The sequence below is a fragment of the Metarhizium acridum genome (genome assembly GCF_019434415.1).
Source record: "Metarhizium acridum strain ARSEF 324 chromosome Unknown scaffold_141, whole genome shotgun sequence".
Lineage (NCBI taxonomy): Eukaryota > Fungi > Ascomycota > Sordariomycetes > Hypocreales > Clavicipitaceae > Metarhizium > Metarhizium acridum.
In genome coordinates, this window is record NW_027094020.1 from 2,139,567 (window position 1) to 2,152,945 (window position 13,379).

At 49.7% G+C, this 13,379-nt stretch overlaps 2 protein-coding genes across 3 annotated transcripts; both read left to right on the forward strand.

Moving 5' to 3' along the window:
• Positions 1 to 512: 512 nt before the first annotated feature.
• Positions 513 to 8,378, forward strand: SEN1 (DEAD-box type RNA helicase). 2 transcript variants are annotated; one of them, XM_066119698.1, is made up of 4 exons: positions 513 to 1,237; positions 1,288 to 6,799; positions 6,867 to 7,103; positions 7,164 to 8,378. In XM_066119698.1, the coding sequence occupies exons 1-4, from the start codon at positions 885 to 887 to the stop codon at positions 7,236 to 7,238; spliced, it is 6,177 nt and encodes a 2,058-aa protein (XP_065975494.1). In that variant the 5' UTR covers positions 513 to 884; the 3' UTR covers positions 7,239 to 8,378. The 2 variants fall into 2 exon arrangements, with proteins under 2 accessions (XP_065975494.1, XP_065975495.1); XM_066119699.1 differs by having other exon boundaries at positions 1,288 to 7,103.
• A 2,036-nt stretch (positions 8,379 to 10,414) lies between these two features.
• J3458_009308 (uncharacterized protein) lies at positions 10,415 to 12,724 on the forward strand (the record flags this gene model as incomplete). The annotated part of the gene is made up of 1 exon (XM_007809069.2): positions 10,415 to 12,724. The coding sequence occupies one exon, from the start codon at positions 10,415 to 10,417 to the stop codon at positions 12,722 to 12,724; it is 2,310 nt and encodes a 769-aa protein (XP_007807260.2).
• Between the last annotated feature and the right edge of the window lie 655 nt (positions 12,725 to 13,379).

The following is a 13,379-nucleotide window of genomic DNA, read 5'->3' on the forward strand; positions in this document are numbered from 1 at the left end:
CTTCAGGCCTCGCATCAAAAGTCATCCTACCTACCTGAGTATGAATATGCTACGATGCTCGACATTAAGGGAAGAGCCACTGACTAAGTAAGCATTCAAAGATCCTAATGTCTGGTAGTTTCATGCCCTGATTGGTCTTGAGCACTGGCGATTTTCCAAGTGGAATAAGAACCTCGACAGAACAGTGACAGGAACAGGCCGGTGTGCACGGGCCACATTGCACCAGACCAGATGCACCGCAGCAGCCTCCACCTCCAGCGGATATACCTAATCGTGCCTCGCCCCACATTTAGTACTGGTTCGCGAGGCCTCACCAACTAAAGTTGGTGGTGAGAGCTTTGCCAGCCAGACCATTTAAGGTGGGGCGGGCACGATTACCAGCAGTCAGTGCTCCTTCCGGTTTCAAAACGCGCCATCTCGCATGCACTTCACGCGTAGAGTTGTTCCGGTGGGGGGGAAAAAAGGGTTCGAACAGCCATTCCTGGTCTCATTTAACTCCCTGCTTCTCCGAGCCCGCACCTCTCAACTTCCAGGCATCGCCGACGTGGCTCATCTCTCGATCCCTGACAGCCGTGATTGGGCTGCATTTATAGCGGCTGAATTGCTACATGTTGAAGAGGGCTGCAGGGCCTGGAAGCTATCTGGCTTTCCGTCTGAACCAATTTCGATTTCTTCAATACCTGGACCTCTCTACCTTCCACAACTTCAACCTCGTCAACCTGTCCTGCCGTATCCTCAATCCATCACCTCTGTAGACTACTTGAATACTGCGAAACACCTTTATTTAAGGCTCCTACATCTGCCTACGAGCCTGGATAGTGACCTGGCGGTCCTCCACTTGCTAGGCAGATGTTTGGGGATGGGCACGAGACTCTAACGCCAACATGTCGGATCTTAACGAGGAACTGGCAAAGTGGTACGAGGAACTACAGAAGCTCCCCCATGATTGCCATCTACTCTGCCCGAAAATCGACTCCGACGATCGCGAAAATTACAAAACCTTTGATGACCCCGAATCCCAAATCACTGTCGAAGACAAAAAACAGCGGATCGAAGATGGCCATCACCGCCTCGAAATCACGTACTGGAACAGCCTGATATTTGGATTTGATAAAAGCGAGGCAGGGAAATGGGCAGAGGAGTTCAAAGATAGACTCGAGAATGTGCTAAGGAGTTGCTCCGAATGCGTCCTCAACTGGCACATGCAACGCCAGGTCTATCTGCAAAGATTTTCCGAGTACGTTGCCAGTCCTTAGTTTTTGTAGCGAGCCTACTGACCAAGCACAGAAAATGGAATGAACAAGTCATCGAGCACATAGAACAGATGCTGAACCGAATCGACATCGCCAGAATTAGTTGCAATCTTCAGTGGGCGAAAGAATACATCGGCAAAATCGAGGAAAGAGGCGATGTTTTCAAAAAGACGCAATTAGGAGAGAAGTTGCCAGAAGTTCTTATTGCTGTCTACGAGGCTCTTTGCTGCATGCCGTTCATGTCAACACCTGACCAGCGTGCCATTTTTCAGTACGTCTTCATGCGGTTGCAGGGCAAGAGTTATCTCAAGCTCGGGCGAAGCGATCCACTCCCTGGCATGACATACTTCTTGTTTGATCAGAAGAATGATGACCGTCGAAAATGGGCACAAGAAAACTGGAAATTCATCGACTCTCAGTCGATGACGGAGGCCCAGTTTGACTGGGCCGTGAGCAACGGATTGACCAGTGCGATAGATGACATTGCCAGAATTCAGGTTACTCCTCAGTCCTCGGATGAAGAACGACTGGCTATCGAGCGTTTCTGGGAAGGGTTTGAAATAATTTTGACCAAGCTGCCAGAGAACCTCATTCACAGCCGCCTCCGCAGTCTGGAACTGCGCCAAGGCTCAAGCATTTACGACTTACTATTCCGTCACATTCAGACCTGCACCTCAGAAGGTATGCTGGTTGTGACGATTCGAGTACTGACAATCTTCTTAAAAGATTATCCAAAAGCCTTTTGGGATGTAATCGGTGACGCTCGGCCAAACGTAATTGCCGACCTGCTTTTTGCTAGTCCTGTTTACAAGATTTTGCTTCGCCAATCTCTTGACGACTGCTGGAGTGGATTCAGTATGGATTCGGATGTTGTCCCTTTTCCTACATCCTGGATTCAACCTTGGCTTACGTCGTTGGGTCGAGACCGTAGATATGACGCTTGTGAGGTTCTCATGCACACACTGTTTGCGACTTTGGCAAAAGATTCATTCATTGGTGAACCGGGGCAGGCCGCATGTATTCGTGCTGGCTTTGACGCTATAAATTTCACCCTGAAGTCCTTCCTAGATCCCAATACGCAGACCGCATCCGGTACGACTCATCTATACGCTGGTGGCGCTTTTAATCTCGTGGTAAAGAACAAGGACCTCATATTGGAAAGTCTGCGGCCACCACGAGATTCCCGAGAGGGCTGGACGACTTTCAGAGTCTCCGATGCGGCCATGTCAGTCCTACATGCCGCTATGAAATTGGATATGAAGATGTTTTTGGAGGAGTTCCAGGCTATTCACAACAAAAAGCAGCTCCAGTCAACAATTCTCCGTGAGTCAAAGGCATTTTGGGAAGCCATTGTGGAGATATTCGACTCCTCGGGAGATCAAGTGACGCTGGCAAAAGATGTCTTAGTGTCCCTTGCTCCTCTCATCTCTGTCGAACAGATACGGCCACGCAAGAGCATCAACAAACTGGATGAGTCTAGCCAGCGCTTCAACACATCACTTGGTAGCATTGCCGATGTGCTAGCAAGAATCTTGGGTCGAGTTTCTGAAGTGGACGCAACCGATTTGAATCTCCTTTTTGCAGATCGATTGCCCTTTCAGGTTATTGTAGGGTTATCCGTCCACGACGATTCTAACCTGTCTGAAGGTTCAGCAGAGATTCTCAAAAGCTGGACCGGTGAATTATCGCGGAGTGGCGCCATAGAACACATGTCTCAACTACATCCGGAACAAACTCTATCTTCTATCGTCTGGACACTGGAGAGAATTCTTAAACCACCATTTCCTTGGGGGCCTATCCGTCCGCTGCTCAATATGAGCAGGGATGTTCTCAGAGGATTGTCCGACCCGACTTCGGGTGTCCTTAGAACAAAGACCCTCAACTCAAAATCCGTCGCTATAGTGTTACGCTGGTGGAATGAGCAGTGGAGATTCGTTTCAAAGTCCTGTCTTAACATAGAATCTTGGTCATTTTGCATTTCAAACGCGATTATGACCGAGTTCTGTCGAGAAATTATGGAACTAGCTGAAGCTCTTATTGCAGAAGACGGCCTTCTCACTTCTGCTACTGCTCTGGGCAAAAATGAACAGGACGTGATGCCAATCATTCTGGGCCCGGCGAAAGAGAACTTTCGGGGAATGGAAAACATGATTCGCTTGAAGGATAGATGGTTAGTTGACGTTACCGTTCGAGTTCTCTGCAAGATCTTGACTAGACTTCGGGAAAATAAACTGGAAATCAATGCCGCCTCACGAAAGCTCATCACGGACGCCTGCATTCCTACTGGGACTGCCGGGAAGTATCTTCGCTCAACGAATTTAACAGACCAACAACGAGCTGAATTGCTTCAAGCCCTCGGTCATGATGAAGAAGTTCAAATAATCCAACTTGGGCCTACTACCAGTGTGGTAGATCGGACAACTGCTTTAGGCAAGGAAAAGTCTAAGAAGCAGAGCAAGCTGGATGCTTGGTCCAAGTCAGCGCCTCCTGGCACTTCTTCCGATAAAGCTGGGAGGTCCAATAGAGATGACGTTCTGGAATTTAGCAGATCTGCTGATAGTCCAGTTCTAAAGCAGCTTGCGGCACAGCAAGCAAGGGCCAAGTCCAAGGGTCCTGATATGAAGGCCATTTCGGCACTCAAGGAGAGCAGGCAGAGAGAAAAGGCCGAGAAAGCCAAGAGGGATGCTGAGGCTATTGCCAGAGCCAAGAAGATTCGGGGAGAACTTGTCACAGGAGAAGGATCAGGAGTTCAGAGTCTTGAATCAACAGGCAAAGATAATGCAAGAAGTGAAATCATGGTTAACAGCTCTGATGAGGAATCAGACGATGATAGTGCAGATTCTGACTCGGACGAGCAGCTTGCAACGTTGAGCACTGGCGGTCAGAAAGGTCTCGACGAGCATGAGAAGCGTCGGCAGCAGGCTCTGCGTGACCGACTCCGCAGGCCGGTCAAGAAGATTCGACAGCAGCGTTCAGTGAAAGAAATGAGAGCTCGCTTGATCCCTCCTATGGATAGACTTCACAACACCATTCTAGCATGGGACATTTTCCACCAAGGCAACGACCCTCCTAATGGTCCGGCTGCCTCCGAGGTTGCTACGAAGTATCTTGATCCGCGGTCGTATCAAGCAACGTTTTTTCCTTTGCTCTCTTCCGAGGCCTGGCGTTCTTTCGTGACTGCAAAGGATGAGATAACGGCTCAGCCCTTCGGCATGAAACTTGCAAGCAGGGCAAGTGTTGACAGCTTTCTGGAAGTAGCCTTCACCTTACCTGTTATTCAAAATCGCGAAAGGGGGGTCTCAGAAGGAGATATTCTCTTGGTCTCCGAAGCCGAGAGCCCTCTCCAAAACCCTAACTCAAGACACTGTCTGGCTAGAGTTCACCGAATAACGTACAAAAAGGATATCATCGAAATTACATACCGTGTCGCATCACGTAACAACCAACTATCGACCTTATTGATGCCTGGAGTCACTGTGTATGGCGTCAAGATAACTAATATGACTACCATCGAAAGAGAATATGCTGCGCTGGAAAGTCTACAGTATTACGATCTCATGGATGAAATCTTGAAAGCTGAACCGTCACCGATTCTTCGATACGGGGAGGAAAAGATTTCGAACGCCATGCAAAATTGGACTCTTAACCATGGCCAGGCTGTGGCGGTACTGGGGGCTCAAGACAACGATGGCTTCACACTTATTCAAGGACCGCCTGGAACTGGCAAGACCAAGACTATTACCGCAATGGTTGGGTCATTACTCTCAGAACAGCTTGCCCAAGTCTCGAACGGCGTACCTGTGGGTGCTCCACTGCGCCCCTCGGCCGGTGCCATACCTGCTGCTCAAGGCCGCCCGAAGAAACTTCTTGTCTGCGCTCCCAGTAACGCAGCTGTTGATGAACTAGTACTTCGTTTAAAGAGCGGCATCAAGACTAGTAGTGGAAAGACGAAACCTATCAATGTGCTTCGTCTCGGCAGGAGCGATGCTATTAATGCTGCCGTCAAGGATGTCACGCTCGACGAACTTGTCCGAATTCGAATGGAGGGTGACAATACCAAAGATAAAGCCAAGGCCGAAAGAGACAAGCTTCATGGAGACGCGGCAAAAATCAAGGAAGAGCTTGCGGAAATTAGGCAGCTCCTTGATGAGGCTCGTGCACAGGATAATCGTATCACACAAAACACTCTCTCCCGAAAATTTGACGAGCTAAAGCGGCAGCAAATGAACATTGGTAAACAAATCGATGCAAACAAGGATAGCGGCAATTCCCTTGCTCGAGAGATGGAGATGCGTCGCAGACAAGTTCAGCAGGAAATCCTCAACTCCGCTCATGTGCTTTGTGCAACACTCAGCGGTAGTGGACATGAGATGTTCCGCAACTTGGATGTCGAGTTTGAAACCGTTATTATCGATGAAGCTGCTCAATGTGTTGAACTTAGCGCCCTGATTCCACTCAAGTATGGATGCTGTAAATGTATACTTGTAGGTGACCCCAAGCAGCTTCCCCCAACTGTCTTGTCTCAGTCTGCTGCACGATTTGGCTACGACCAGAGTTTGTTCGTTCGAATGCAACAGAACCATCCCAGGTCTGTCCATCTACTCGATATGCAATACCGAATGCATCCAGAGATCAGCATGTTTCCCAGCAAAGAATTCTACGAAGGACAGCTGCAAGACGGGCAAGACATGCTGCAGCTTCGACAGCAGCCCTGGCACCAGAGTGCTCTCCTTGGCCCTTATCGGTTCTTTGATGTGGAGGGTGTTCAAGAAAAAGGCAGAAAGGGTCAATCACTGGTCAACACCAGGGAACTGCAAGTTGCCATGGAGATATATGACCGTTTCAGCAAAGAGTACAAGCAATGTGATCTTACAGGCAAGATTGGCATCATCACCCCCTATAAAGCTCAATTGTTCGAGCTGAGGAATCGCTTTACAAGTCGATACGGCGAGAATATCACTGATATTATCGAATTCAACACCACCGACGCTTTTCAAGGTCGAGAATGCGAAATTATCATATTCTCCTGCGTACGAGCCAGCTCAACGGGAGGTATTGGTTTTATGACGGATATTCGCCGTATGAATGTTGGTTTGACTCGTGCCAAATCATCACTGTGGATTCTAGGAGACTCTAGAGCACTGGTTCAGGGTGAGTTCTGGAAGAAATTAATTGAGGATGCCAAAGCCAGAGACAGGTACACAAAGGGCGATATACTAGGAATGTTTAGAAAGCCTTTGCAAAGAGCCAGTCCGTCAACCTACCAAGCACCTCAAAAGGAGTCCCCCGAAGATATTGAGATGCTCGACTCCCCAGCAGCAAATACTATCACAGATGGTGTGAACAATATCGAATCAGAACCATCCACTCCCCCCCAGGCCTTGAGCAATGGAAATCAAACCCGAAAGACCCCTGATGGCAGTATACCGAATGTTGTTCCACGCGGACCGGGTCTGCCTGTAATACACACTTCAGATAACCAAGGTTCTGAGCCAAAGAAGCGACCGCTGGACGGGTCAGACCCGGGACAGCAAGCAGCAAAGAGAGTATGTGGCATATCAGTGGCAGTCCAAACAACCAGCAACCAAGCACAGATTTCTAATACCACAGCAGATTGCGAGTACGCAGCGGGGCGGCCTGATGGGCAAATTCGGACAGAAGCCCGTCAAACAGACGAAGCCGCCACCGCCGCCCAAGGATCCGTCGGCAATGTCAGTCCTCGGGATGGTACCCCCGGAACGACCCCCTCCTCCTTCAGCGATGAATTCGAAAGCAATTCCGATGAATCAGGCACCGAATGGGTTGATGTCGACATCGGATCAACCCAGTAACTCCATGACTGGTGCAAAGGTGCGTTTTGAGGCGGATGTCACTGTTGTCTTGGAAATGTAGCTCACGATTGCAAAATAGCCGATGAATAAGCCCATACCAACGGCGCCCCGGAAGAAGGCCAAACCAAGTTTATTCATGCCCAAAAAGAGGTGATGTCGTAGGAAATCGAGTATATTTTGCTTTATTCCAACGGACGTGGGATGACATATTAGCATTGCGAAGGCGCATAATATAGACGGGTGGGGAGCATTGTATAGGCGTTTTTTCCCCTCTTGATGCCATGTGATATGCACGTGTGGTGCATTCATCAAGTGTTAGATTTGAATAGGGAGGGCACGTAGAGATGGGTTTGGTAGGGCTTCTCGGGTATCAAGAATAGAAGGTTTTGACGGGGATGGATGCGAACGACCAGCCAAAGTTCGATAATGGCTGATGATGCGGCTATTTCACGAACGATTGACACCGGGAAGTGGTTGCTTCGTTGCGATACTTGAACACAATGGTGTGCATTTGTGCTAGATAGACGCAGTATCCTTCATTCCTTTTTCCAAGGTGCTACCATGTACTCCGTATCTACCCAGAGCCTATTATGTACGCAAGGTACGTACTAATTATTGTCTGGACAATGCCGCAAGGAAGAACCATGAAAAGTCTCAGCCAACGACAGCTGTGTCCATGTCTCAGATTGGGTCCTGCTTGCTGCCCTCATAGTAGAGACATGGGGCAATTGAGAATTTGAACACCAACCCTTCAGCTTCTCTGCCGAAATTTAAAACACTACGAAATTGTTCACCAGGGGAAGTCGTACAACGGCAGTCACCATGACGATGGAAAGGCACCGATGCCAAAATCCCTGACCGAAGGTATCCTTTTTGCGCCGGGTGACTTGCTTGGCCCCACGGTTTGTGGCTGCAAGAAACCCTTGCTGATGGTTGATCTCAGATGCGTTGCGCAGCTGCGTTGCTCGTCTGTTGTGCATATGTAATATGTAACACTGTTGACTGGCACTGGCAGTTCGTAATGCTACGTAATGTGAGTATCTGCCGTGGCCAAGAACCCTGTCATGACAGACAACGGATGGATGGCACTCGGTATTGCCTGGGTAGCTTTGTGGGCACGGTGGGAGACTAGGACAACTCTCTTGTAAAAAGATTTGTCATTAGCCCCTTGTACTACTTGTTTATTACCTTGGTATGAGGTATTGAATTAATGACTTGCAAGGTATAAGGAAAACATGTTGTACTCAAGTGTTGTCTTTATACGCCCAAGTTCAGGTGATGGGCAAGTGGTGAGTGGTTCGTGGCTGCCGACGGAGCGACATCCAGTGCCGATCGTCGAAGTGGCGCCAGGCTTCAAGGTCCATGTCTGGTGTGACGGTGCCATACGGAGTACATCTTTTGCCTTTCTACCCATGCATTCTGCTTGCTCGCTTCAACAGGTTTCCGCGGCTTTCGGTCAGTCCACCATCAGTTGACGAAGAGATGTTACCCCGTATCCTGTCCGGGTTAGCAGCAACTCTCCTTTCATGGCTGGCGTGATGACAAGCGCGCGCCGGCAAAGGGGCGAATGCCCACCTCCATGTCCAGACGTCACCTCCGCACGCAGAACACTGTTATACATGCAGAGCCTTGGCAGCTCGTCTTATTCTCCTCCTCGGTTGCCCCGTCCTCTCAGAAAATATGCAGCGTGTCCTTGATCAATGTTTTTTTGCCGGTTTCTCTGTGCCTAGAGCCAGCTGCTGTACGCTATCTGAGGATGATTTCGAGGTTGCAGTCGACTACTATCCCTGTTTGCGCTTGCTGCTGCAAGACAAGGACCCCGTCCGGGATGCCAACAAACAAGCAACAGCTTAATTAGTTGCACACATATGAGAGCAAGCCAGCTCACTGGGGCACTGGGTCGCCGCCTCCAGTCTCTCGCTACCCATTGCCATCTGTCCACCCACATTGCACGTCTCTCCGGTGGCCGAGCGACGCCTCTTGCATCGTCGAGTGGGCCGCGGCACTGTTCAACCTCACCCGACGGTCATCCATCGTGCAATCTTGACCCTGTCATCCAATCCCTGCCATCCGCTAAGAAGGGCTGCAGGCTCGTCATCACGCTAGGACCGGGTGTTTCTTTTTCTGAGCAGGAATCCCAAGGCAATGGGGAGAACCTCCATCCGCTATTGGAGCCAGAGATGCAAGAATTCTTCTCGTCACACAGGGTCAGAGCTCGACCATGATGCAAAGATACGTTCTTTTCTGAGCATAGCGAAGAAGGCAATATTGTCTTGTCAACCCAAGATCCCAGTATTAAGCTGTGAGCGTTCCTCCGTACTGTCATCTCAAACAGAAAGGACGCAAAACTCTGGACCAACAATAGCACCGCGTCCGTCAGTTCATGAGCCCACTGACCAGCCCCCCGGCCCGGGAAGAAATACTAATGTCGAGCGTTGCCCGGATGTGAACGCCTAAAGCACAAGAGACAAAGGCCAAGAACTGTTTCATTAATCAAGGAAGTTGGCCGTCCAGTCGCTTGTTTATAAACGATTCAAGGGACCCCAGTCGCCTCTACCACCCTGCCGGATACCACCTACGCTGTTGGCCTCTAGAGCTGTAAATCGTGAAGAGCAAAAAGAGTTGCAACAACCGGTTCCCCAATGCCTTAACAAGGATTCCAAAAGCTTAAGCTCTCCTTCGTCAGCTCGGGGCCCATTGGATTTGCCGGTCTCTTGCCTGGTTTCTCCTTTCAAGTTTCTCTTAACGAGGCTGTTTTATTTCAGATCTTACTTTCCATCCAACGTATTGAACTGGACCCTTCTTTCTCCCCTTCTGTATAATATCGATTTTTTTTTCTTTTTGCCCGTGCTCTGGGCCCCTTCCTTCCTCTCCTTGTCTTTCCTTGTCTTTGCCTTGTAGCCGGTTTGGAACCCGTCTCTTGTAATACGACTCGTCCGTCTCAAAATTTGACGGCCAATCTTGGTGCTGGTCTGTAATATTTTCCTTCCGTTTAGTCTCTATTCGGTAAATTCCTTAGAATTGAGATCTCGGGACTTCTCGCCGATCCATACCCAGCCCTTCAGCTTGTTTCTATGTCGAGAAGGCTTCCGGTGAGACACGACCTTGGTCCACGCCTTGCAGCAACACAGACATATGCCTGTCTTAAGCAGTGTCCAGTAAAAGGTCTGACGCAAGTGTTATTCGTTCATACTCCAGCCACTGCCTTTCGTTTCGTTTTGCGTCTCGAAACCGACCGACTCCTTCTTACATACATGCAAGGGCAGGCTTTCAATATCGGGAACTAGCGTTGTTGACGAATAGCTTTTCCTCTTATATTAGGTAGCGGCCATGACTCGTCCAGCTTCACTCAGCAGGAGATTCACGCTGTCATCAAGAGATGATGCCGACTCTTCGCTGTCGCATCTGGGTTCTAGCCGCCTCTCCTCTCATCGCCGAAGCCATACTGGCGTGGAAGCCCGTCATCGTGCTGAGGAGAAGTTGGAGCGACCTTGCTCGGAGTTCCAGCTTCACAGCATCAGCAGCAACCTCTACGCTGGCGACTTACACGACACAATGCTGCTGGGAGAGAGACTTCGTGCTCGTCGAGCCAGAGATGACGTGGCAGCTCTAGTAGATTTTCTGAAGAATCATCCGCCGCCGCCTGATAACTTCATGTCGATACCATACGGAGATGAGGGACATGGCCGCGGAAGATGGTCCAAAATCAAGAAAATAGGAAGAAGGAGCAAATCCATGCCCAAGCAACCACAAAACATCCAACTGCCAGACTCGGCAGTGGCAGGCATCACCACTGGAGGGCATAGGCACATTGCCATTTCGATTCCAATTGAGGCAATTCCGTATGGGTTTGAGATACGGTCCCAGTATCCTGTCTTCACCCACGACACACAAATTGGAACACCAAGCAAAGGACCGATCAGAACGTTCAGGAATGAAAAGGGCGTTGTTACCGTTTTGCGGCCCGTGACGGAGGTATATGAGTCAGATGCTGGTTCGGTTGCTACTAAATCTCGATCGCCATATTTGAACTCCCAGGGACACCGCCCTCCTCTGTTACCGCCACACAAGCCAACGAACAGCTTAACGGGCCAAGTCCATGATTATATTGGCATTTTGCCAACAAAGTTTGACACGCCACTACTTCATGACAGCTCGGCACCATGGCATATCTTGCGAAGTCCATCGAGAGATGACGGCTCGGTAGGCGAACAAAATCCGGCGGTGTTTCGGCGGTCTGCGTACCCTGCACGAGCTTCTAGTATGGTTTCCAATAGGTCTGTGAGACACCCACCGTCTATTGACGGCTTGATATCACCGCAGGACCAGGTTGCGGGAGCGAGCAATGGTGCGCGGTCGAAACACTTGTCCAACTCGTTGACCCAGGCTCCGTTGCAGCGAGCACTTTCAACGAGCAACAACAACCACCCTGTGAACAGCATCGATGCTCACAGATCAGAATGCGGACCGTCGTACATCAGAGACTTGAGTGCAGCACTAAGCCGGGACGATAGCCAAAATCGGAATACTGCTTCGAAGACAGACGCTCCTGTTCTGTCACATTCAGAGGACTATCGACACGCAAGCTCAGGGTCAAGCTGGAACAGAAAGGATATTGTTAGAGAGAGAAAGCGGCGCGACATTGAGGCGGCCAAGTGGAATGCAAAAGTAAAAGATCTGCTGGTAAAAGATGCTTCCAAGGCGACACAGCGACCATCAACTGCCCAACCATCGTCACGACCAGCAGCAGCGGTTTCGGACGAGACGTCAAACGCTATGCCGGGTCATTCAACCTTAACATTGAGTGATCTCATGGTGGTGATGGATGTCGAGCCGTCTTTTGCAGGCGAAAAGGGCGAGCCCGTCCGTCCCAAGACCGCGCCTGCAAAGAAGTCTTCAAAGGCGGACTTCGAAATGCCTCTGCCCTCAACTACCGTCAACACACAAAGTATTCTGACCCCGCCAGCCTCCACGTGTGGCTCGCCATCACAACAACATGGCGTGTCAGATCGCACGTCCTTGACCCGTCGACGAGAATGGAAGGCCATCAGGGAACAGGAGCGCAGGGCGCGCGATGCGATGGCTATGGCCAGAGCAAGGACACAACAGTTAGCTTCGGGTGGAGTGGCATACGAGAACGGCTCGGTTTCTCAAGCAGACAAGGAGGTCATGCGCTTATACGAAGCGTACCGCGAGCATCGGTTGCGAGACGTGGAGCGCCGGCTCCGTAGGTTGGAACGTAACGGCGACGTCTGGCTCCAGGCCCTAGTGCCTGTTTTAGACAACATGAATAAAACTATGGCGTCTTCCAACAACTGGCCATTTGAGGACATTAGGGACTGGCCCGACTGGGCATCCGATGGCGAAACTTCAGGCACAGCAGATAGGACGGACCGGGAAATGGAAAAGACGCGACTAACACGGCGGCCCAGCTTGTCCCAAGCCGGACTCCTGGAGAAGTTGAATAGGCATGCGAATAACGACGATGCATGGAGTGATAGTGTGAGCAGGAGTGACGACGCAAGCGGGCTGGGGACGATTGAGCCGTTGATGAGGGAACTGGCTGGAGAGGCAAGGCGATGGCAGGAAACGACGCAATCGCCAGTCATTACGAAGAGTGGACAATTCCACGCCATATAAGGTTCGTGAAGGTGGTAAAAAGTCCATTTGCAAATTTTCATCACGGCGAAAATTTCTGTTATCAGGGAAGCGGCCTGCAATCTCAACACTATAGTGTGCAAAAACAAAATGTACAATAGAAAGAATTGGGTGTGCCAGCAGCAACTTTGGGTGGATATAGTAGAATTGAGCGTTACATGGGTATTCCTCTCTTGAATCAATATGCCACCGGGTGGCGTCGAATCAGGACCTGGGTATGAATATTAAACATTCACAGTGCCAATTTGTATGAATTAATTATTAGCTAAATATGTGATACTGTTCACAGAACGGGAATCCGAAGTGCCGAGTTGTCGTTGAATGAAGTCGGAGCGCTGTAAGTGACATATTCTCACACTGGGGGCTGAAGCAATATAGTCAGTCACTCGTCACCTGCGGGTGGAAAAAAAAAAAAATAAAATAAAATAGAAAAGAAAAAAAGCAAAGATCAGTATTGTTTTTTTTAAAAGGGATTTAAAATTGGCTTAGACCAAATTTACCTCAAACAACATGTCCAGAATAACCATTTTACCCAGAAAAGTATAGTTCATAAGTGAAGACTACAAGCAACTCAGTCAATGACGTAGCACCGCCTCTCTCATCCAGGTACATAAACCCCAATACTCACCAGGGCCCA